Source organism: Glycine max, chromosome 2, assembly GCF_000004515.6.
Source record: "Glycine max cultivar Williams 82 chromosome 2, Glycine_max_v4.0, whole genome shotgun sequence".
NCBI classification, from domain to species: Eukaryota; Viridiplantae; Streptophyta; class Magnoliopsida; order Fabales; family Fabaceae; genus Glycine; species Glycine max.
The window spans coordinates 9,470,792-9,494,336 of record NC_016089.4 but is presented as its reverse complement, the minus strand read 5'-3'; the positions used below and the strand labels follow the sequence as shown (position 1 = coordinate 9,494,336).

At 34.0% G+C, this 23,545-nt stretch overlaps 3 protein-coding genes across 4 annotated transcripts; 1 reads left to right on the top strand and 2 right to left on the bottom strand.

Moving 5' to 3' along the window:
* The first annotated feature begins 4,940 nt into the window (after positions 1-4,940).
* LOC100813394 (protein CHUP1, chloroplastic) lies at positions 4,941-11,306 on the top strand. Of its 2 annotated transcripts, none has more exons than XM_014766216.3 (9): positions 4,941-5,546; positions 5,678-5,745; positions 5,858-6,604; positions 7,101-8,480; positions 8,581-8,712; positions 9,264-9,445; positions 9,862-9,973; positions 10,411-10,554; positions 11,169-11,306. In XM_014766216.3, the coding sequence occupies exons 1-9, from the start codon at positions 5,462-5,464 to the stop codon at positions 11,268-11,270; spliced, it is 2,952 nt and encodes a 983-aa protein (XP_014621702.1). In that variant the 5' UTR covers positions 4,941-5,461; the 3' UTR covers positions 11,271-11,306. The 2 variants fall into 2 exon arrangements, with proteins under 2 accessions (XP_014621702.1, XP_006574884.1); XM_006574821.4 differs by having other exon boundaries at positions 4,942-5,546; positions 5,876-6,604.
* Positions 11,307-11,665: 359 nt separating this feature from the next.
* LOC100804828 (uncharacterized protein At1g26090, chloroplastic) lies at positions 11,666-15,562 on the bottom strand. Its single transcript, XM_003518641.4, has 7 exons — positions 15,255-15,562; positions 14,054-14,197; positions 13,883-13,957; positions 13,576-13,766; positions 13,324-13,495; positions 12,821-13,240; positions 11,666-12,145 (listed from the first exon to the last, which is right to left on the bottom strand). Exons 1-7 carry the CDS (start codon positions 15,447-15,449, stop codon positions 12,014-12,016), a joined length of 1,329 nt encoding a protein of 442 aa, XP_003518689.1. The 5' UTR covers positions 15,450-15,562; the 3' UTR covers positions 11,666-12,013.
* A 4,321-nt stretch (positions 15,563-19,883) lies between these two features.
* Positions 19,884-23,101, bottom strand: LOC100804298 (coiled-coil domain-containing protein 130). The gene is made up of 7 exons (XM_003518640.4): positions 22,948-23,101; positions 22,336-22,398; positions 22,168-22,247; positions 21,426-21,534; positions 20,978-21,137; positions 20,559-20,722; positions 19,884-20,401 (listed from the first exon to the last, which is right to left on the bottom strand). Exons 1-7 carry the CDS (start codon positions 22,948-22,950, stop codon positions 20,060-20,062), a joined length of 921 nt encoding a protein of 306 aa, XP_003518688.1. The 5' UTR covers positions 22,951-23,101; the 3' UTR covers positions 19,884-20,059.
* Between the last annotated feature and the right edge of the window lie 444 nt (positions 23,102-23,545).

Here is a 23,545-nt window from a genome sequence, read left to right as displayed (position 1 = left end):
GTGTGGCACGTAATCCGCAAAATCCCAGTTGATATGCGAGGAGCTATCGAGGAAGCTATCATCGGAGTTAATCTCCTTCGATGACCCTCTCACACTTCTCCCTTTCCGAATACAATCTTGGTATCCACCGCAACACTCCTCGACGACGTGAACCATGAACTTCTCATCTCCGATCACTACCTCCACCGTGTGTTGAATTAACGGCCGCCAATGAGTTTTAATGAGAATCCGCGCTCTGTCCAGTCTTATCTTCTCCTCCACTGAGTCATCCAAGTCCACGAGCTCTCCCATAACAGCAACAATCTGGTTAATATATTTCGGATTCCAAGCCTGGATAGGAATCCCCCAGCATTGAATCCATGTAAGCCTACATCCTGTTCTCAGGCTTGGATTCCATCTTTTGATAGATGAGAATACCCTTGTACCTCCTGCGCTTCCACCACTCATGAGTTGATCCGCCTCAGTGTCAGTGAGACCCAGTAAGAGGACTTGATCATCACCCATGTATCTAGGAGTTACGTCCATGCCATTCCCCCAGAGAAGCTCTTCCTCCAATTGTTCAAACATAATAGGATTTTTGAGGCGCCCTACCCACACTTCCTTTAGCCACGAAGTGTCTTCTGGCTTGACTTCAATAAGAACCGAGGATGAGGAAGTTTTGTGGTTCATGAGGGTGTTTGATATCTTCTGAATTCCCGGACGTCTGATGTTTTTTGTCAGCGCATCTGCGTATGATGTTGGCTTCATATGTTGATCGCGAAACTCAGCTCCTTGCTTTCTGACCATGCTTGACCGTGTTTGGGCTGTCGCCGCTTCCTCCTTTTGCACCCCCTACCATACTTTGGGAGGTTGACAAACAATTTCAACCCCCCTATAACGATCCTGTCAAGCTGCTTCGCCAGGTAAGGAATATCATGCACCCCTTTGAACCTAACAAAGCCATACCATCTTCCCGATAAATTTCTTCTTTTTGGAATGAAAATTTCCCTAACATCCCCCCATTTTTTGAAATGGTACCAGAGCTCTTGCTCTGTGATGTCATTAGCGAAGCGAGAGAAGTAGATGGATATAATATCCTGATGATCTCTCCAGTTAGTCACCGTATGTGTAAGCTTAGCTCTCCCTATGTTTCAGGCATAGTGCCATCGGGATGCCTCCCCAAGGCTCGCTCTATCTCGCCATACTCTCTTACCTCTCGTTCTATCTCTCACCCACCCAGTGTTTCTCTCTCTACTCATCTCTCTATTAACCCCCCTTAATATTCGAATGTTTTTTCAGTTTTGTTGTTGTCCTTATGGTTAAACTGATGATTAAGGTGAACCTTAATCTGTTCTATGGTTTCCTTAAACATTGAAATACTGACCGGATAGAAATAAGATTTATATTATAATTTATACATATTTTATATTTGGATAATTTCTATCAAATTGATTGTGCTTGGTTTTGCTCGATTTTAATATTCTAAATTATTTATTAGATAAAACACACAAGTTTAAGTATATCTCTTGGCAACTAGTTTATCATTGAGACAGTTATTTTGATAATTTCGGCACCTTAGTACCTATTTATATACTGCAATCACTCTCCTTGGAAGAGGAATTAAGTGCCACATGTCACATTGCGTAAGAGCGATCATCAAATTATGTTTTCCCTCCATCGTTGATCAGAAAGTGGCCTTACCACTTTAGAGAAGTGGGATAGAATAAGCATGACAATCAGGATTCTGGAGGGTTGGAGGTGGGTTTAGTTCTTTTAGTTCCAATTAAATCAAAGGTATGGGGAGTTTAGGAAAGGCAATTTGAAAAATTAAAGCCGAACTCCATCCTTGTTTGATTTTTCAGATTCAGTGAAATTTGCAGAAAACTTGTCTTACGTTTTTGAAATATAATTTACTTATTTTAACTAATAAATAGCAAAGATCTTAAAAATAAAAAAAAAATTCAAGGATCTGGTTTTCATTTTATTAAACTCAATTCAGGTGGATCAAAGGGCTCGATTGGTGATGGGTTTATGGAGCATTAGGCATAGAAGGAATAATTGGCTCTGGAACTCTCATGATGATCAAGATGTTGGGGTGCTGAATAGAGCTCGAGTGATTCTGGTTGAATGGAAATCAAGTTAGAATGTTAATTAAGGGCTCAAGAAGTTATGGAACAACATCTATTAAATTAGATAGAGCCTCCAAAGAGATTCATGATGTCCAATACTGCTGCTGCATTTTTCGTGGAACAAGGGCTGACAGGTTTTGGGGCCTGTATTAGAGACAATTTAGGCCATTTGTGTTAGCCAGAATAGGTTGTATGTTGTTATGTCAGTTCGAGAGGGAGAAGTCTTTGCAATTCTTCAGTCGTTGTTATGGCTTATTGATCTTCAATTATTTATGTCATTATTGAGACAGATTGCAAATTCATAGCAAATCAAGTTTAACTTGGTCAAGAAGATATTTTAGAATGTGGGGTGATTCACAGTCACATTAGAGATTTGTTGAAAATTTATCCCTCCTAATCTATTAAGTTTATTAAGAGGAATGCTAATGAGTTCTCTCATACTTTAACTAGGATTTCTAATATTTATCTTGATTAGGGGTGAAAATATGTTAGAACGAATAAGACTTTGTTTAATTAGGTCTAATTTATTTTAAAAATTCAAAGCCTAAGTCTGACTTAATATTTTTAATCAAATAAGCTTTAAAAAACCTAAACCTAATTTATTTATGAAAAAATCTGATTTGACCTGTGCCTAATGGAAGCTAGGCCATAGACTTTGTCTAGCGCCTCATGTATTCCCATCCTTAATTCCTAATTTTGATCCTCTCGTATCTTTTCTGTTATTCTTTATTGTATTCGAAACATTATTTCAATGGTATTAAGCTGATTTTTCTGCTTTAAAATAATTAATTTATCAGTGATTTCAACGTAAAACCTGTCTTATGTGAAGTTATTTTCTTTTAAATTAAATTTATTTCCTCTCTTTGGTCCATCAAAGCTTGTCCACTGAACATAAACACGATTACACATGTAGATAAATTTACATTCTTAAAGTGAAATTTCAATTTTTATTCTCGATGTATCGTGTACGTAAGAGTCTTTATTCTGAAGGAAGGCGAAATGTTAACACCAATGCAATATTCTTGTGGCCTATGTTCACGAACCACACGGCCACGGGTTTTGGATGATATTTTGGCCATAACTGGGTGTGGAGCCCACGAAATTAATGTACTGGAATGTGACCTTTTTCTTCCCTTCTCTATATGCTTCTTCTATTTTATACTCTATATACTTATAAATGTTCCTCATCAAAAGAATAGAAGAAAAAAATCTATTGAGATGCCTTTATATATATCCACTCTCAAATCCATATTGTTCTATTATATATTACTGTATATTAAGATATCTTTCTTGTAAAACATGTAAAAGAAAATCTCAAGAAATGTCTTTAATTCTTTATATATAGAGAGTGGTCCACGCTAATGCAATTGTGATGCGATAAATTTCAAATATCCACCTGGCTTTTGGTTTATGGTTCTACTTGTCATGTTATCCTCTGTCTGAAATTTCGTTTTATTATTATTATTTTCCTGTCAATATTTTTTACTTTTCTTTTGATGACTTAACAAGAAAGAGCCAAATTTGGTTAATCAAATGGCCATGCAGAGCAGCAACGAATCCTATTGCAGAAAAAATCCTTCAAAGACACGAATCCTAATTATGTGCTATGCATTGTAACCTTAGAAGCTAGCATAGAGCACTCCCTAAGACAAGTTGTTCTTGAGAAATTCCAAAAAGGATAGCAAGTAACAAGTAATGTGGGTCCGGATTAAAAATATTGCAATAATCTTTTCTCCTTTTGCTTTGTTTCCCTTTTACATACCCATATAGCTTCCATATGCTTCAGTCCACCAAGTAAACTTCAACTTAGACTTTACTTAATCAAATGTAGCATCTATATTAACTTTCCAATCTTAATTTTTGCGAAAACCCAAATATGCTTTTGGTTAAGCTGGACCCATTTGTCCTGAAAACTTATACCCCTTATTAATCAGACAAATTGAAACCCTCCCTTGATTAAGTGATTTTCTTTGTGGGCCCTTTGCCAAGAATAAGAATCATAAAAGGTATTTATTTAGAATTTTCTTTTGTAAAACATCTTTTAATTTCTTTTTCGCCTTTATTTTAAAAAAAGAAGAAAGAAAATCATCGGAAGCATGAGCATGGACCTTTTTTTTGAAGCCTAAGAATGAACTTAGAAAAAGGTTATGTGTCTAATCTATACATAATTAGGGAACTGATTGTATTTTAGCAATTTAATGAAATCCACTTTAATATAAGAAAGTAAGCTCATATTGTAACTTGGTCTTCAATTTCTGTATGGTACAGCTTTATGAGCGTGATAACTGATAACCACTTGGCAAAGAAAAATATACCGAATACCTAATAAAACTCCTAAAAGAAAAAGATCAAAGGAATATAAGAAACAATAAAAATGACACTAATGTGAAGTCATGTATCAACATCATGTAGTTTAATATTGAATATCACATCTCCATAATTTTATTCTTATATTATATATCACTAATAACAATTTTTTATACATCACTAAATTACAACTTATATCTACTTATATCTATCACGGATCATACCTAACATACGTTGCTCTACAATAAAAAATATTATATATATTATGATGTTACATACAATTATCTTTATCTCTCACTTATTTTTATCTTTTTAATATACACACATCTAAAAAAAAAATACATTTCAAAATAAAAGAGATAACTTTTTGGTGTCCCATTTTATTCTTTCACAAAAACATTTTCCCACCCAACATGGATTACATCAAACATATAGGAAGATTTTCGGTTGGTCGATATAAACAAACAATTAAACAGTACCAACGTGTAACCGCCATAAATAAGAGAGGAGAAGAGACAATCTAATCTTTCAAGGACCAGAATAAGCAACAAGTAAAGAAGGAACAAAGGCATGTCTATGTTCTAGTTTTACTACTGTCACTGGTCCTTGTCACTCTTGTTCCTCTCCTAGCTCTGGCTGGTTTTAACTGTTATTATTCTCTCTTGAGCAAAACTTTGGTGACAAATTAATATATATTTTAGTCTCACAAAATGTGAATTTATCAATCTCTTTGGAAAAATGGTTGGCCTCTAGTTATTGGTGGCTGCTGTTGTTTCTAACAGAAAGTTCCATAAACCTGATAAGATGATGATAAAGTCAATTGTGTGAAAAATACCACTGAATTTTCATATAAGTGAAGTTTCCTAACACGGGGTTTGCTTAGCTGTTGTTTGTCTTTTCTCTCTTCTAACTTCTGCCCCAGTTGGAGGCTCTAATGGTTTGAGGAATCTGTTATGGAGGTTTTGGGAAATGGGTGGAGGGTGGTTCTGGAAATTGGTGGCTTTGAAGAAATGCAAAATTAGGACATTTCTATCACCTAAAGCTACATGATAGTCAGGTTAGGACTCATAGTTGCTGCTTCACTTGCAGCTTTTACAGTTAAGCAGCTGAATGTCAAAAGCTCAAAACCAGGTACAAGTACTAATTTACTAGTCTTTTTTTTTACATTTTTTAATTCGCAAGGAATGAAATATGATTGCACATGATTCATGTTGACGGCTAATTCAATCAAGTATTAAACTTCATCTGCATCTTTGGCTCAGAACATAAAGATGAGGGCTCAGAAGAGGAGCATGTCACAAGAGTTACTGATCTTCTCCAAGAGAATGAAGTGAGTTCATCAAACTGAATTTTTATCAAATTTTAGACTTGTTTGCAGTTATGAGTATTTCTTTGGTGAATTTTTATGTCTGTCATCTTGATATCAATTATGCAAAGGAAAGTTGTTTGATGTGTTGCAGGGGGAGGAGGAAGAGGAGAAAGAGGAGGTTAAGTTAATTAGCAGCATAATTAATCGAGCGAATGACTTTGAAGATGATATTCTACCAGAATTTGAAGATCTTCTGTCTGGGGAGATTGAGTTTCCGATACCACCTGATAAGGATGAGAAAGACAAAGTTTATGAAATTGAGATGGCACACAATGCAACTGAACTAGAAAGATTGCGACAGCTAGTGAAGGAATTGGAGGAGAGGGAAGTGAAACTTGAAGGAGAATTGCTTGAGTACTATGGTTTGAAGGAGCAGGAATCAGACATTGTGGAGTTACAAAGGCAACTGAAAATCAAGACTGTGGAAATAGATATGCTTAATATTACAATCAATTCCTTGCAGGCAGAAAGGAAGAAGCTTCAAGAAGAGCTCACACAAGGAGCTTCAGCCAAGAGAGAACTTGAGGTGGCTAGAAACAAGATCAAGGAGCTACAAAGACAGATACAGCTTGAGGCTAACCAAACAAAAGGCCAGTTGTTGTTGCTTAAACAACAAGTTTCTACTCTACTAGTGAAAGAAGAAGAGGCTGCCAGAAAAGATGCTGAAGTTCAAAAGAAATTGAAAGCTGTGAATGACTTAGAGGTTACAGTAGTGGAGCTTAAGAGAAAAAACAAAGAACTTCAACATGAGAAACGAGAGTTAATGGTTAAACTCAATGCTGCTGAATCTAGAGCAGCCGAGCTCTCCAATATGACAGAGGTTAGAATCCTTGACTAGGCTTCTTTTCTTGATCATTGAGTTGAAAAGATTCGTGAAACCAATTTTGAGTAACTTTTTATAAGCGAAACAACATACTTTTGAAGTTTTAAACCACCTAGGAGCATATATTTTGAAATCAATGATTTGGCATCACATTTTTGTCATCCTTGTTTATCAATCAACTGAATATTTAAGTACTCAATGACTAAAAATGATAGTTGAAAGCACTGAAAAACTAAAGTAAATGTCAGATGTAAACTGCCAAACTAAAAATTAATCTATGAAGTACTAATTCAAGTACTCATGTAATGTTTATTGTTTAATGTGCATATAACTTTCTTTTGTGAAGCTACATAAATTAGATGGAATTCTGTTTGACAAAAAGTTGTGAAGTATTTATACTTCTCTCATGGTAGTGATGGATTGATGTTTTACAAGGGAATTTGTACATGCAATGAGTGTGATTCATTTAAAGAAACTTTTTCTTCAACTGCAGAGTGAAATGGTTGCCAAGGCAAAAGAGGAGGTCAGTAACCTGAGGCATGCAAATGAAGACCTGTTAAAGCAAGTTGAAGGACTACAGATGAATAGGTTCAGTGAAGTTGAAGAGCTTGTATACCTTCGTTGGGTTAATGCATGCTTGAGGTATGAGCTAAGGAATAACCAAACACCCCAAGGAAAAGTATCGGCCCGGGATCTCAGCAAGAGTCTTAGCCCGAAATCGCAAGAGAAGGCTAAGCAACTGATGTTAGAATATGCTGGATCAGAACGAGGACAAGGAGACACGGATCTTGAAAGCAACTTCTCTCATCCTTCTTCACCAGGAAGTGAAGATTTTGACAATGCTTCAATTGATAGCTCTACTAGCAAATATAGTAGTCTTAGCAAGAAAACTAGCCTAATCCAAAAGTTTAAGAAATGGGGTAAAAGCAAAGATGATTCTAGTGCTCTTTCATCACCAGCTAGATCCTTTTCAGGAGGTTCTCCAAGGAGGATGAGTGTGAGTGTTAAACAAAGGGGTCCACTAGAATCCTTAATGCTAAGGAATGCTGGAGATAGTGTGTCCATCACCAGCTTTGGTCTGAGGGATCAGGAACCTATTGATTCTCCTGAAACTCCAACTGACATGAGAAGAGTTCCATCCAGTGATTCCTTAAATTCTGTTGCTTCTTCATTCCAATTGATGTCTAAGTCAGTTGATGGAGCTCTGGATGAGAAGTATCCTGTGTACAAAGATCGCCACAAGTTGGCCCTGGCAAGGGAAAAACAACTTAAAGAAAAGGCTGAGAAAGCAAGAGTGCTGAGGTTTGGTGACAATTCAGGTTTGAATATGACCAAGCCTGAAAGAGGAAGTACTATATCTTTGCCACCGAAGCTTACTCAAATAAAGGAGAAACCAGTTGTTTCTGGCACTCCGAATGAGCAATCTGATGATGGAAAGAATGTTGATAATCAAAGTATTAGCAAGATGAAGCTTGCTCACATTGAGAAAAGGCCTACTAGGGTGCCTAGACCTCCTCCTAAGCCATCTGGTGGTGGTGCTGCTGCTGCTGTTACCACAAATGCAAATCCTTCCAACGAAGTACCATCTGCTCCACCACCACCTCCTCCTCCTCCAGGTGCTCCACCGCCACCACCGCCACCAGGTGGACCACCTCCCCCACCTCCTCCCCCTGGAAGCCTATCAAGAGGCGGAATGGATGGTGACAAAGTTCATCGAGCTCCACAGCTAGTTGAATTTTATCAAACATTGATGAAAAGGGAGGCTAAGAAGGATACTTCATCATCACTATTAGTTACTTCAGCAAGTAATGCATCTGATGCTAGGAGCAACATGATTGGTGAAATTGAGAATAGATCATCATTCCTCCTAGCTGTATGTTGAAGCCTCCATCTATTTTTGTTATTTTTTCTCATTTTAAGACTCAAGTCTAGACACATTTTTGAAAAATATTTCTCCTCTGTCTAACAATCAGGTGAAAGCTGATGTAGAAACACAAGGTGATTTTGTCATGTCCTTGGCAGCTGAAGTTCGAGCAGCCTCCTTCTCAGATATTAATGACTTGGTGGCCTTTGTGAACTGGCTAGATGAGGAACTTTCCTTCTTGGTATGCCTTTAGGTGTCATTACATATTAATCAGTGAAGATTTTTGTGAGCAAGCACAGAAGTCAGCACCTTTGTGCTCTCTAAAAAATTCAAACCATTCCTTTTTGGGAAAATATATCTATTTTCCTTTCCTTAAAAAATGCATTCTAATTTTTGTCTTAAATATGTTTGAGATCCTTGATATATATTCAATTTTTGTTTTGAGTCCCTGATAATTTTTTTCATTATTATGAGTCTTGCGAATATTAAAAGTTTTGTTATAGGTTTCTGCCGTTAGTTAAATGATCACCTAATACCATCACAATGACTCTTCTAATATATATCAGGGTTAAGATGGTACCATGTTATCATTTAACTAACGACAAATATTTGGAACAAAACTTTCAATATAGAAAGACACAAAACAACAACAAAATTTATCAGAAATTCAAAACAAAAATTGGATATCAGGGACCTAAAGTTATTTAAGTCCCAATTTTTTTATGATTTTATGGTTCACTTTTAATCTCATTAGAAATCTCATTTTCCATTTCATTTTATTCCTTATGCAAGGTTGATGAACGAGCCGTCCTCAAACACTTTGACTGGCCTGAAGGGAAAGCAGATGCACTAAGGGAGGCAGCTTTTGAATATCAGGATTTGATGAAATTGGAGAACCGAGTCTCCACCTTCGTTGATGATCCAAATCTCCCATGTGAAGCTGCTCTGAAGAAAATGTATTCATTGCTTGAAAAGTATGCATCCTTTTCTTTTTACAGATTTATTTGTCTTGAATACCACTGGGACAGGATTTTTGTTTTCTGTGATGTTCATGCTGGAGGGATTGCAAAATGATACTATGTTGCATGTATATATGTTGCTTCCAGCTCCTCCGGTGCTTTAATGAAATTTTTATTGCTGATAAAAAAAAAATCATTGGTGGATATCTTGTTGAGAGCTTAATAACACAATCCTTACAGATAAAGCTGTTTAAATAATTTTCTTATACATACTTTAAGGCTGTAGATTCATAATTTCAAGACACAAAAATGTTGAACATGGCACATACACGTTTTTGTATGTCATGTTTCTTACAGTTCTCTATAGCTACACACCATATCCTATTTTTATCAACTCATATCTTCATTTTGTTTTATGTTTTTCTTTCCAGAGTGGAGCAAAGCGTATATGCTCTCTTGCGGACAAGAGATATGGCTATTTCACGGTACAAGGAATTTGGTATCCCAGTAAACTGGCTAATGGATTCAGGGGTTGTAGGCAAGGTATGCTTCTAAACTTACACAACTGGTTTGTGTTGTGGTTAACACAAGGGTTGGTTCATCCAAGTGTTGGTTTCTTTCATTAACTGTTGAGCATACAAAATTTTAAATTTCGGGGTAATATTACCAGTATGCTATACCCATTTGAGGAAAAAGGAAAAAAGAAAAAAGAGAAGTTTTGACAAATAGTTAGTACATATATGGTCCATTAGAGATTTACAATTTAGCTATGAAGCCCTCATACTTCAAAAATAGAAACACGGCTCCAATAATGTGCTATTTCCTATTATAAGAAATTCAATTGAACAGTATTCAATACTCTCATCAATTGGTGTACCGTACCCGTGTCATTAATGTGTGCCTTGGAGTAGCTGTTATTATAATGTTGCATGAATGATGTAGCTAACATGGTCATTTTGTTATAACCCCTCCATTTGCAGATCAAGCTTTCGTCTGTACAACTGGCAAAGAAGTATATGAAACGTGTTGCATCTGAACTTGATGAATTATCTGGTCCTGAAAAAGAACCAGCTAGAGAGTTTTTGGTTCTGCAAGGCGTGCGTTTCGCTTTCCGTGTCCATCAGGTAATGCTAGGACACTTGTTTCATATGCTTCTGCATCCCTTTGAGGTCATTAGGCACTGATTTTGCTTAGGTAAACTCAGTGACGGATAGAAAAACCTTACAAAGGGAAGGTTGAATTTTTTTTCCATTATAATTGTTTAAATGTCTAACTTTTAATAAATAATATGTCTGTATATACATGAAAAGTTCTAAAAAAGGGGCTCCAGCCTATATCTACCCCCCTCTAAATCCATCTCCGGGTAAACTTAGCCAGCTGAAGTAGAAAAAAACTTACAGCAAAGAGTGAAGTTTCCAACTCATTTTTAATGGTTGAAAAATATATTACGCCTATAAGGCAATCATAAGATATTTTTAAAATACGTCATTTGTATTGCTTTGATCTAAATCTTGGTTTATACAAATTAATTTCCAAAGATGAATTTATTAACAAATTATTAACTTTAGGAATGAAATTACAAACAGAACATTTAGAATACCAAAGCAACTCAAGTAACATTTTTTCATATATTAAATTGCATACTTCTAATAAAGCTATTTAATATGGATGTTTGTCAAAGGCGTAATGTGAAAATTTGTTTAACACCCGGAATAATATGGTGTGGTACTCTCTTCAGTTTGCAGGAGGCTTTGATGCAGAGAGCATGAAGGCTTTTGAAGACCTAAGGAACCGCATCCAAGCCTCTCAGGCTGGTGAAGATAACAAAACAGAAACATAGGATATCCATCAGAAGTTTTTCTCTTGTTTTTTTTCCTTTGTAGCTGTATATATATATATATATATATATATATATATATATATATCCCCCCCCCCCCTCTCTCTCTCTCATATATATATATATATATATATATATATATATATATATATATATATATATATATATATATATATATATATGTTGCCTTTTCAGCTGTATATTTCATTTTGCTTCAATTTGCATAGCCTATACATATTGGATGCTACACAATGATGATACGAGAATCATATTGTAATTGTAACTTTGAACCCTAACATGATTCCTAACTCTGCCTACTTTCATGTTTTTCCCTATAATAAGAAATTCAATTGAACAGTATTCAATACTCTCATCAAATGCTTAGGTCTAACAGCAACTCAACAAACTCTACATGAGATTAATTTGTTCCGACAGTCGGAGGCCTATAATTACAAGATGTAAAATTCAAAGCAGAGGGAATAAAAAAAAAGAGACTTATTTCCTGCACCAGCATAAAACAGAACAGGCATAAAACAGAATAGCAATAATGTGCTATTCTTGTTCCATTGCATAGTCACTGATGAAAGCAAGTGACACAAAAAATCAGGTGTAAGAAAAATTGCCTCTGCTGTAATGGGGTACCTCCCCATTCTACTTTTTTTACATTGAAAAAAAAATTGCCTCTGCCGAAACATTGATAATTATCAGCAAGCATAAAGGAAGAAAATAAAAAAAGAATAACAGGGTCACAGCAACGTAATAACAAGACTTCTGTCCCCAAATTTGGCTCCGCCAACCTTTCCTTGAATTTCTGGAGGCAAAGGAATGACACGTCTTTGGTCTCCTGCTTCTACCAACAGCTCAGATCCTCCCCTATACTGCATTTGGTTTTTTGAAGACAGACAGACAGAAAAAGCAATCAGCGCTCGATTAAGTTATGCAAATATAAAATGCAGAAACTTGCACTGTGTAGTAAGGGCAGAATTTGTTATAGAAAGAGAAGTACAATATAACACCGTATGACAAGTGTCAAACATAAATATCTGATACAACCAATAGGATTCAAACCATCGAATTCAACCAAAACATGAAAAGAAAAAAAAACGTTATATGATATTTAATGAAATGTGCAAAGTCCAAGAAGTAATTCCATCATCTATTGTGCAAGTTTCATAATTTATATACCAGGAAGTTGACCAAGACTTTTATGAATAACAAGATAGTGAAGACACTCTTCTCATCTACAAGGTCAAAGTTTTAAAAGACAAACTGGGTGCATAATGATGACTTGGGACTTTGCTTTATTCGATTTAAAGCCTATTTGGTTTACAACAATAATCAATTTCCCATACTGTCACACACATTACAATGTAAAATCTGTAGCCAAAATTAATTTGGACATACATCTCAATCACATTTAACAATTCAAAATCAATTTTGCTAAAATCTAAAACAAATGGACACCTAATTTTTTTCTCTTAAATTCTTTCAAAAGGAGTGGCATCAATATCATGGTTAAAAGAAATTCATAAAAACAGAAGGATGTTACATACTTGGTAAAGCTTGATCTCTGATTTGTCAAAACCTGGCATGAAGAGAGTAACCAATTTTCCTTTTTTATCAAATCTAACTGGTGATGGCATATCACCACCTTGACTTGATAGCGAATTAAGAAGATGCCTAGCATCTTCATTTCCGGTATCCAGTAGAACTCTGCTCCAATCTATAGAATTATTCATTGACAATCTTGAAATGGAAGCAGACGGCAAAGGAGAAAATTCTTTCTTTGCTCTTTCCAATGATTCTAAATTTTCTAGCTGAGAGGTGATTCCAAAAGCACCAGAAACCCGAGCACCAGTCTGAATTGTACACCCCCAATATCGTAAGGCAGAATTTATCGAAGTTGGATTGTTCGGATCCATCACAAGAAAGCAACCAAATTTCTTTGGGTTTGAGAAGGCAGAAGATCCTCTCTGGGCACAACACAATCAACAAACAAAATTACAGTTGTGTTAAAGGTATTATTTGATTATGTTAAAATGTTGTATACTCTTACCTCCAGCATTTGATCCAAAGTGTCCCATATTTCTGAACTCATTTTCCCATTGAAATAAGATCTGCTGCTACTTATTAACATGGCCTCATCCACAAGTCTCAGTAGTGAAGGAGCAGCCAATCTCCCAAGTTCAGTTTTCTCAGCCAAGGTGCGGAGATATTTCAAGTACAATCTACAAAATCACGATATCAAACCAAAGGCAATGATAAGGGTATGCATGTGAGTGTAAGTGGTAAGTGCAATTCCAATAACCTTGCTTTACTGCTTGCACCTATGATCCGCAGGGTTTCCTCACTGCTAATACCATCATATATTATTAGGTCAAATTTATCCTGTTGACTCTTTGATGCTGCAATCCGCAAAAATCCTACAAGCCTCTCAAGCGCAAGTACCAAAAAGATAGAGTCCATCCCAGGCAAAATGCCAAGTTCTTCTCCAACAATCTATTATATGACAAAGAAAAGAGGACAGATCCCTATTATAAAAACTATATCAAGGGAATATATGTCCATCATAAATATAGATAAAATAAGATATTGAAAGCATATTACATACCCACCCCTCCAAGTGTGCCCTGAGTCATATTGAGTTGGGCATCTGCTTGCTTCAGAAGTTTTAAAGGTTCAAGAAGCATCTGCACTTGTAGATCAATACAGAAATTCTTTAGACACCAAGTGAAATAACAGAATGTGTTTATAGATAGGAAGGAAAAGGAAAAAGGAATACACACTTTGGTTGTTTCCAACCTAACAGCAGAAAGGTTCTTGCCACATGTGACATGGGAAGTTCCAATCTTACAATTGAGAAGATAGTCAGCAGTCGTGTCTTGGCCATGTATTACCAAACATGTATTCAAACCAGCCATTGCATAATGCTGAAATTAAAGAAAAAAAAGTGAGATTAATTACTTTTTTTTATCAACAAAGGAATCGAACCTGGGTAGCAAGGGGTTTACAATAACTCACGGACACTACTCAACCAACTAAATTAGACACCCTTGAGTTAATCAATCAATGTTCTCAGAACCAGACCAGTCATCAAACCGGTGAAGACACTGGTTCAAGGGTTAATGGTTCAACCGGAATTGAACCAATTTTAATAAAATATATATTTTTTAATATTTTAATATAATATCCTAGTAATATTGAACAAAAATAACATAATGCGCATAAATTGATAATAATAAAAAGTAAACTTCACTTAAAAGTGTCATAAGTAATAATATTTCTTTCTTTTTAACCAAGACGATGTTGTTTTGAAAGTAAAAAAAAAAAAGGTTTTAAGCAAAACCAGTTAAACCATCGGGTCTACCAGTTCTCGATTGGTTCAACGGTTTTTAGCCGGTTTTATGATGCACTGGTTTTCATGAAGCATTGGACCCAACGCGTGACCGGTTCTTGAACCTGCTGAAATGGCCGGTCCGGTTTTCAAAACAGTGAGATTAATTACTTTTCTACTGTTGAACTTGATAATTATAAAAAAAAAAAGCCCTTATTTTGATATGCTTCAAAAGAAACTTATAGCAAAAACGAGCTTATAAAAGTTATTTTTATAGCTTTAAATAAGCTTATTAGTAGACAATGTTCCAAGTTCAAAGCACACCCTATTCATCTTTGTTTTTCTTTTTCGGTTCCTTTTTCTTTTCAATTTTCAGCTCAGAAAGAAACTTTCATAAATAAAATGCACATAAGCACATTCACATAGCAATCAATCCAATTGCAATCTTCAATCTCAAAGATGCCAACTTTTTAGATAAACACTTCTTTCTCTCTTGCTCGGCAATAAACACTTCACTCTTGCACATGTACAAAAGACCTATTTTTTTCTTTTTCTAAGTACATTGAGATAATAGAAAAAAAAAAACATATTTCACAGTTGGAAATGTGACACGAATTTGCATTCGTAATTGTAATTGAAGGTGAAAAAGGTACCTGAGCCGCGAGAATAGCGGCAGTGGTTTTGCCAGAGCCACCTTTGCCGAGAAAAGTGAGCAATTTGGTTGCTGAAGAAGAAGTGGCGCCGCCCTCGGAAGAAGCCGCCGCCGCCACGACCAGACGCGGTTTTGAGGAACGAGAAATGGGGGTTCCGATAAGAAGCGGAAACGAGAAAGATGAAGTCGTGCCCATCGATTACGATTTTCTCAGTTATTTCTCAAGAATAGTGCAGAGGCTAACCACACACATGACACATGTATTTTTATTTATTTTTATCTATAAAAATTAAACAGGATAACAATTCTTACATAACACTCATATATCAAGTAACTCAGCTTATCTTTGGTGACATATGTATCCTTCTCCCAGTCAAGCAAGGACTTTTTTTACAAAATTAGGTAGAAATAAAAATCTATTTAGTAATATGTGTAGTATGGAAATTAATTATATGGTATGAATAATTTTATTTTATTACATTAGTTATATATTTAATTGATGCAAAAAAGTTATTTTTCACACTGTTCATATTAATAACCGGTGTAAAAAGTTATTTTTTACATAAGTTATAAATACCATTCATATAAAAACCCAATTGTTCATAGCACATAAATAGTTTTCATACTACATCTAACTTTTATGTAAATAGTTTTTTATTTTCATCTATTTTGTAAAAATAAATAAATCCCAAGCAAGTGTGAATGCATAGGATATGAGATAGGTCTCGGAGGTTACAGTGATAATAACATGATAAATAACCATTTTGGTGGGGGAGATAAGTTAGTAACAATTTAGTCTTTGAAAGAAAGAATAAAAATTGTAAAAAGTTTGACCTTGTGTTCTATTATTAAGATTTTTGAAATCATTTTATCATTAATTTATAATGTTAAGAATTTAATTGACATTAAGTTATATTTTTTGAGAATTAATAGGTTACGTTAAGTTATGTGACATAACATAATTATTGTATTTTTTTACATATTTAGAAATCAAAATGCTCATTTATCTAATAATAATAATATCAAATTACATTAACATCCTTTTTTTCAAATTAGATATGAATTTTGTAACATTTGACTTTGTAGCACTGAAAGATTGGACTAAATATTTAAAAAAATAGTCCAAAAATGAAATGAATGTTGGGATAATTGATTTATATTTTCTCTTTGTTTAAATGTTTAGAGTACATAACACATAATCCCCTAATGTTTCCATTTATTACACACGAAAACTTCCATTTTGTAACCTACAAAAAAAATTCTATTTATTGCCTTGTACAACTTCAAGTCCCCTCCCCTCCACCCACACCCCATTGGTATTATGTGTATGATATCCTTTGTTATTTTTTGTTTGTTTATTTGTTTATTTTAGTCTATATAACTGTTACTGATAATTGTTATGCATTAGTCATTTGAATATTTAAATCACATAATAATTATCTAATTTTTCTCTTTTTTTATTGTTCTTTCGTGTTAAAACATTAAGAATTTAGCTTCTTCTGAGTTTTTATCCAGTAGATGTTAAAATTAGTTAATTTATAGTGTTTTTTGTTGTATTTTTTTTGTAAAATTATACAACAGGAGGCTTGGAAGAGGGTTGAAGAACTGCGCTCTGAGCGTCAACAATCGCTTAGTGCAAGAAGCCAACTTGGAGGCCAAGCTTAGCGCGTCTTTGGAGGCTCAGCGCGGATCTGGAGCTTAACGCACATTTGGCGGCTTAGCACACGATCACTTATGGCAGCAAAACTTTGCATGTCGCTTAGCGCGCAGTGTAGGCTTAGCGTACAATCAATATCGAAAAACATAACTGTGCTGTGGAGAAAAAAGGGAGAAACCAAAAGAAAGCTTTTTTGGAACCAAATAAGGAGATAGGGCACGAGAGAAGATGGAGAACCCACTCAATTGGGGACCATTTCCTCCATTTTCTTCCACACCTCTTGTTTCCTTTTTGTATTATTAATTTTCTCATGACAATGAGAGGTTAAACCATTCACTGTTGGAAGCTCAACAACCAAACACTCTTGATATAATGATTTTAACTATCTATTTAATGATATTTTGATATTATTGTGTCTTTTCTATGCTTAATATCATGTTTATGGTTTGACCACCCATGCTCATATAGTGTTATCGGATTTATGCATTGGAAAATGTTTATCTCCTAAGAACTTGAAAAGAACATCTAGGTAATTCATGTCTAAGGATAAAATGGTATTATTTAGCCTTATTTATGCATCTTTATTATTAAAGCAAATTATTTGATATAGCTCTTAAGGGATTAGGAGTGAAATTAGGTAATTTATGTTTTTTTACACAAGGGATCATGGTTAGGGTAGATTAGCGGATGAAGGTAATAATCGAAATAATGTTAAATAGTGAAAAATTCTTAATGTTGCATCAAGAGTAATTTCGGTAGGCTGAGTCCCAATAGGTTTCGTAATTCTACTTCAACCAACAACTCACCCCTCGAGTGTTTGTGTTCTATCTCTTTAATGTGCTATGCTTAATTATCTTTATTTATGTTGAATTTTACATTATGTATCATTATTTGACCAATATTTAATTTAATTCATTAATTGTTTAAAATTGGATATATACAAACTCTAAGTACAGTCAAAGTCCCTGTGGACTTGATACTCGATCTTATCATTTTAAAATACTACTTGGACGAATTGATACATTTGCTAAAGAGTTAACAGTTAGGTGATAACTTAATTGATGATGTAATAACAAATTAATAATTAAATCATTTGTTATGTCATCAAGGAGTCCAATGAAATAGTCATGCATATTTTTTTGTTAACTATGCTTGTAATTGCTTATCAATTTACTTGACGTCATCAACAATTCCTAATAGATGAGAAATTAAAAATATAATTTATCCAAAAAATAAAATGCCCTGATGATGTGGCAAGTTACTAGGCTACCATTTTCATTGTTACAACATCTATTACTATTGTTACTTGACAATAAAGACTAAAACTAAATATAAAAAATTAACACAGGGATATTAAGTGTAATTTGCAACCAAAAAAACATAAGGGGAGGAGTGTCCGATATTATACAAGATAATGAATTAGGGAATTTTTTGTAGGGTTACAGAACAGAGGGATATTGGATGTAATAAGAGAAACCTTAGAGGGTAGTGTAATATATAAAGGGTGTTCATGTAACATTAAGGGGTAGTGTTATATATAAAGGATGCTCATGTAACATTCTGGGTGCTAACTAGGACAGAGAGTGGTCATTGGTGCAAAAGTGATAAAACATGAACAAGAAGCGACTCCTAGAAAGCTTCCAACAAGAGGGATACATGAATGAAATGAATACACATTAGAATGAGAAGGATCAAAAGCTATGTAAGTATGAGATTATACAATAGATGATGACTTAAAAGAATAAACTAGTATACCTATACCAATAAGATGCATTTACTTTTCAATTAAATGTGCTTAACTTGAAGCAATTTCAAAATGAGTGACCTTCTAGGAAGTTTTTCAAAAAGTGTGTCTGGAGACAAAGAAAGCTAAAAAGTTGTGTTAGTTTTCATAAAAGCGGTCAATTGTCACAATAGTGTGTCAAACTTTGCATGCATTAAATGAAGACCGAGAATAGAAAGATTTTAAGGGCTTGGAAAATCTAGGAGTGACTTAAAGTTAAAGAACACTTGAGTTTGACAATCTTGAGATGAGATTGTTGTTGGTTGTACTCAAAAGTGACATTGAGAATACTTGAGAAATCATTTTGGTTAGTGAAATTTTTCCAAGGTTGAAGGAGAATTAAACGCACCTTAGATTAAACATATCAATGTAAAGATTTTATATTTTTATTTGTTTTATCCTTGATGTTTTCCTTGCATGAAATCATTTTAGATTTATTTTAAAAAATGTGTTGTGAGAATATACCAAAAATTGACAAGCAAACAATACTTTAAATTCCCATTCTTTACCTAAGTTTTCAGAAATTATTATGAAATTGAAATATGAAATGAAATATGAAAAAAAAATTAAGTGTAAAAGTAAAAAATAGATTAAAGTTTATGGTGTAAGATTAACCTCTGAAGAAAAAATTACTTAAAATAAAATTGAATATTTTGATTGGTAAGTTTTATATAGGAGTTTAAAACAATTAAATGCAATTTACGAATATTTTAAATAAAAAATAAGAATATAAAACTTTTAAATAAATAAACTAATATAATAATCAGATTTACTTAATTTTCAAACTAAAAAGACTTCATTAATTAAAAAATCACACATAAATATAAACTAAAAGGATAAAAAAAATACTTAAGTTACTTTTTAAATCCAATCACATATATAACTATTTAAGGCTTAAGCTCGCCCATCAGCTTTATTTTTATTCCACCAGCAATCCAACATCATAGCATGTTTCTTCACTTTGTTTAAAAATGCTAACTGTCACGGCCATAAGCCTCGATTTCTAATGTAACATACAAGGAATGAAACACTCGACCGTGGTGGCCATCAAAATTTGGACGCCATATTACAATTCTAGCTAAAACAAATTACCAATATATATTAAGGTGAAGAGGAAACAAGCTTTCTTAGTCTGTGTGTAACTGCTTCCATTAACATACATGGTTAACAACCGAAAACATAATATAAAATTACCATAAAAAATATAATTACTTCCATTAACAAATTCATGCATGGTTCACAACCGAAAACATAATACAAAGTTATCACACAAAAGCAACTTTTTATGTACAAAATTCCAATGCCAATTGCCACCAAGGTTGTCAATGACCAGTGCTAACCAATGTCAGAGACATGTTTCAGCTTTCTAACGTCTCATAGTTCCCTTTTGCTTGGTTGAAGACTGTGACCATGATGATGGCTTTACCCTACCAGCTAGAAGGTTGGATGCTGAAGTGGCACAAATTTTTCTTCGTTTTGACTCTAGCTCTTGTTTTCTCTTGTCAGATATCGAATAGCTAGAGACTCCAGAGAAGATAGATTCAGAATTGATCAATGCCCTCTTGTCCTTCCTATTTCTCTCAAACTTAGCTGGAAATTTCACTGATTTTGCCGTGGCAGAATCTTGTTCAGTAGCTGGAAGAAGTCTTATGCCAAGGCCTCTTTTCTTGGAAGCATTTTCTTCTTGAGCAACTCTTTTCTTTTGACCCTGAGAAAATGGAAAAGCATTAACAAATATTTCTTTTCTTTAGAGCTGGATGAAAATATTATGTACAAAAAGAAACAATATACTCAAGGATGAAAATGGAAAAGCCAAAGAAAAACAAAAATAAACAAGGACAAATATCATTAGCAAAGGAGCATACTCTAAGTTGGGCACGGAGAGTCTTATTAAGAGAATAGTCATCTGAATGCCTTGCATCAGACTGCCTCTGGAGACGTACGATCACTGGTTCAGCTTCCTTCTTTTTCTTCAAGTCTTCTTCCTGGTGTTCAAGGCGGTAAAATGGATCTGCAAGCTTACCCTTCTCTAAAATGAAATAAATTAAAAATTGAAGAAGATAGTTAGCCAACAATAACCACAACATTTCAGTTAGCTGCACATGGTCAGACGCAAAAGGAAAACACTAGTATAGCACTAGATATAACAGGAAATAAATTCAATCCATGGAAACAGCTGTTGGCCCCTAGAGTCTGATAGCATGGTTGGCAACTGCATGTAATAATATATTAATAGCTAGGGGAAGAAAACACAAACTGCAAAAAAAAATTCCCTAATACACACCTTCATCAGCAGGCAATTCAAAAGTTTCGGCATCCTCAATATCAAAATCTTCTGTTTTTTTCTGGGCACCACTAATAATGACATACTCGCAATTCTTAGGATCAGTCTGAATGACAATCTCTTGTTTACAGCAGGCAGATTTCATAGTGAAGCTCCATATCTGAAGGACCAATAAACATTTGTTAGAAAATAGTGAACCAAACAAGTTAGGTTGAACACTATTGGAGGATGTACCAAGATAAAGTTATGTATAAGAAAACAAGGTATAAGGCATCCTACTCCCACGTAATAGTGGCAAACTGAACCGATATAGTTATTTGTATGCATTTGCCTAGGCTTCTAAGACTTAAATGAGGTTCCCCCATTAAATACCAAAATAATACAATTAATCCCTTCCACTGAAAAAATAATTTAAATTCAGATGCATTTGCAGTAAACCTCATCATACCTTTGTTGAGTAATAATTCCCGACTTGTTTTTTCTCTGCATTGAACCGGACACCCTTTGCAATCATTGAATTGCATCCTCCACACCATATATTAAAAGGCATCTCAAACCTGAAAGTAGTTTAGTTAAGTAATATGAAATTAAACTTTAAAAGAGAAATAATTTTAGCATGGCATTCTAGGAAAACCAATTTAAATTCAGTTGGAAGAATGAGACATCTCAACTCAAGAGTCAAGAAAATTTTTCCTAGCTTCCATATACATCAGTTTAGGCATCTTAGAGCTGTCATACAAACTTATGATTACATGGGTCTTCCCCATCCCCTTTCTGATCTAAGAGGGATCTCAATTTTTACAACCTTAATTGTTGTATAAATAATCTATTCTGAAACCAAGCACTTATTATAAACATGAAAAAATAAATCTGCAAGAACAGGTTCAAGCATGAAAAAATTTATATAGATTCAGTTCAATCATAAGCGGTCATTAGAATATACTCAGAATTCATAACATCTATCAAAATACTTTCAATTTTGATCTTTATACACCTGATAATCTGTAGTTTGTCATGTACTTGATACACAATAAACATCAATTACTAAACAGGCTCATCATTCACATTCATTAATCATTCCATCTTCCAGACAATAGAATTTCACATAACATGATAACATTGGGATCCCTTATTAGAAAAAGGTAAACAGTTAACATGATTTAATGGTTACTGTAGCTACTGCTGATTACCTTATAATCAGGATACCCTGATCTAATTTTCTCGCCCTCTCTCGCAAGGCATGTTGACCATGAAACTTGTTCAGCGAACCCTGAAAAGGAAGACAAAGTATAAGTCTCTTGATACTAAACAATTTTTGGGCTATAGCAGAGCTTAACGATGCCTTTATGCAAACATACCTGATTCGGTTCCCATTCTGGGGGATAGTAAAAGTTGTCTGCTCTAGCAGCCGCAAGTGAAGACTGCAAAAATACAGTCAGACCAAGCTCAGTATATCAGGAAATTAACAAGTAGACACCAAATAAGCAAATACAACACAGGCACCAAGAATCCCTCTTAAGCCAAAAGAAAGATTTAATACAGAAATCATTAAGCCAGAACCAACCAAACAAACCAATTGCCTTACAAAAACAGAATCCCATAGTTTCTTCTCAAGGAAAACAGTTCTATCAGAATTCAATACATATACATAGCAAAATACACATATTAGACACAAACATGTTCTATCAAATCTTCATACATAGCTTACCATTATGAATATACCTATTCTTTTCCCCTTTTACGAAATTCCACCACAACAAAGAAGGATTTTCAACATACGATTTGAATTTACTGCTAATAACATCGTCCAACAATTCGAAACGACAGGAATAAATACAAACACTAAAACCTAATCAAAACAGAAAACACAGAATTGAATCTGCAAATTAAGAAGCATAGGATAGAAAAAAACCCTAATCGTGATCGTTCAATCATCAAACGTAGAAAGAAAAAATAAAAAAAATTCGTACCATTGTTGTTTATCTTCGTCAAAGATTGAGAAGCTTTTCCCACAGAATCTAAGATTCTTCACTGATTCAGAAATTTTGGATCTAAATGAAATTTGAAGCGAAAAGATACTATTGTTTAGAAAGAGGGTTTCGCGCAATCTTCGGGTCTGCTAATGTCCTTGACCCCATTATATAACATATTTCATAAAATCAAATGGATTTTGAAAAAAATAATAAATTAAGTATTTAATATATTTTTAATATAAATTTATATAAATGTATATTTTTCTATATATAAAAGACATAATTTTTTAAGTTTTACTTTTCAAATGTTATAATGGAAATAATATTTTAAGGTGATATTTCATTTCCAAAAATCCTAAAAATAAAATAAAGTCAAATGGACTTTGCAAAAAAATTAATAAAGGCTTTAATGTATTTTTTAAAATAGAATCATATAAATGTGTAAATATGAAAAATAATTTATATAAAATCCATAATTTTGTTAACTTTTACTTCAAATTTTCTAATGGAAATAATATTTTAAGCTTTTTTCACTTTCCAAAAATCTTAAAATTTAATGTATTTTTAAAATAGAATCATATAAATGTGTAAATAT

Bases quoted from the DNA above. Each gene is read 5' to 3' on its own strand.
- LOC100813394 (XM_014766216.3), top strand. From the start codon at position 5,462: ATGATAGTCAGGTTAGGACTCATAGTTGCTGCTTCACTTGCAGCTTTT. The intron at 8,713-9,263 runs GTATGCCTTTAG...TCCTTATGCAAG, and splicing joins ATGAGGAACTTTCCTTCTTG to GTTGATGAACGAGCCGTCCT. The intron at 9,974-10,410 runs GTATGCTTCTAA...CTCCATTTGCAG, and splicing joins ATTCAGGGGTTGTAGGCAAG to ATCAAGCTTTCGTCTGTACA.
- LOC100804828 (XM_003518641.4), bottom strand. From the start codon at position 15,449: ATGGGCACGACTTCATCTTTCTCGTTTCCGCTTCTTATCGGAACCCCC. The intron at 13,767-13,882 runs GTGGGTATGTAA...GTCATATAATAG, and splicing joins CTCAGGGCACACTTGGAGGG to ATTGTTGGAGAAGAACTTGG. The intron at 13,496-13,575 runs GTTATTGGAATT...GTGATTTTGTAG, and splicing joins GGTGCAAGCAGTAAAGCAAG to ATTGTACTTGAAATATCTCC.
- LOC100804298 (XM_003518640.4), bottom strand. The intron at 22,248-22,335 runs GTATGTTTGCAT...CTTCCTTTTCAG, and splicing joins CAGAATGGGAACCGAATCAG to GGTTCGCTGAACAAGTTTCA. The intron at 20,402-20,558 runs GTATGCTCCTTT...CCATTTTCTCAG, and splicing joins CTCTCCGTGCCCAACTTAGA to GGTCAAAAGAAAAGAGTTGC.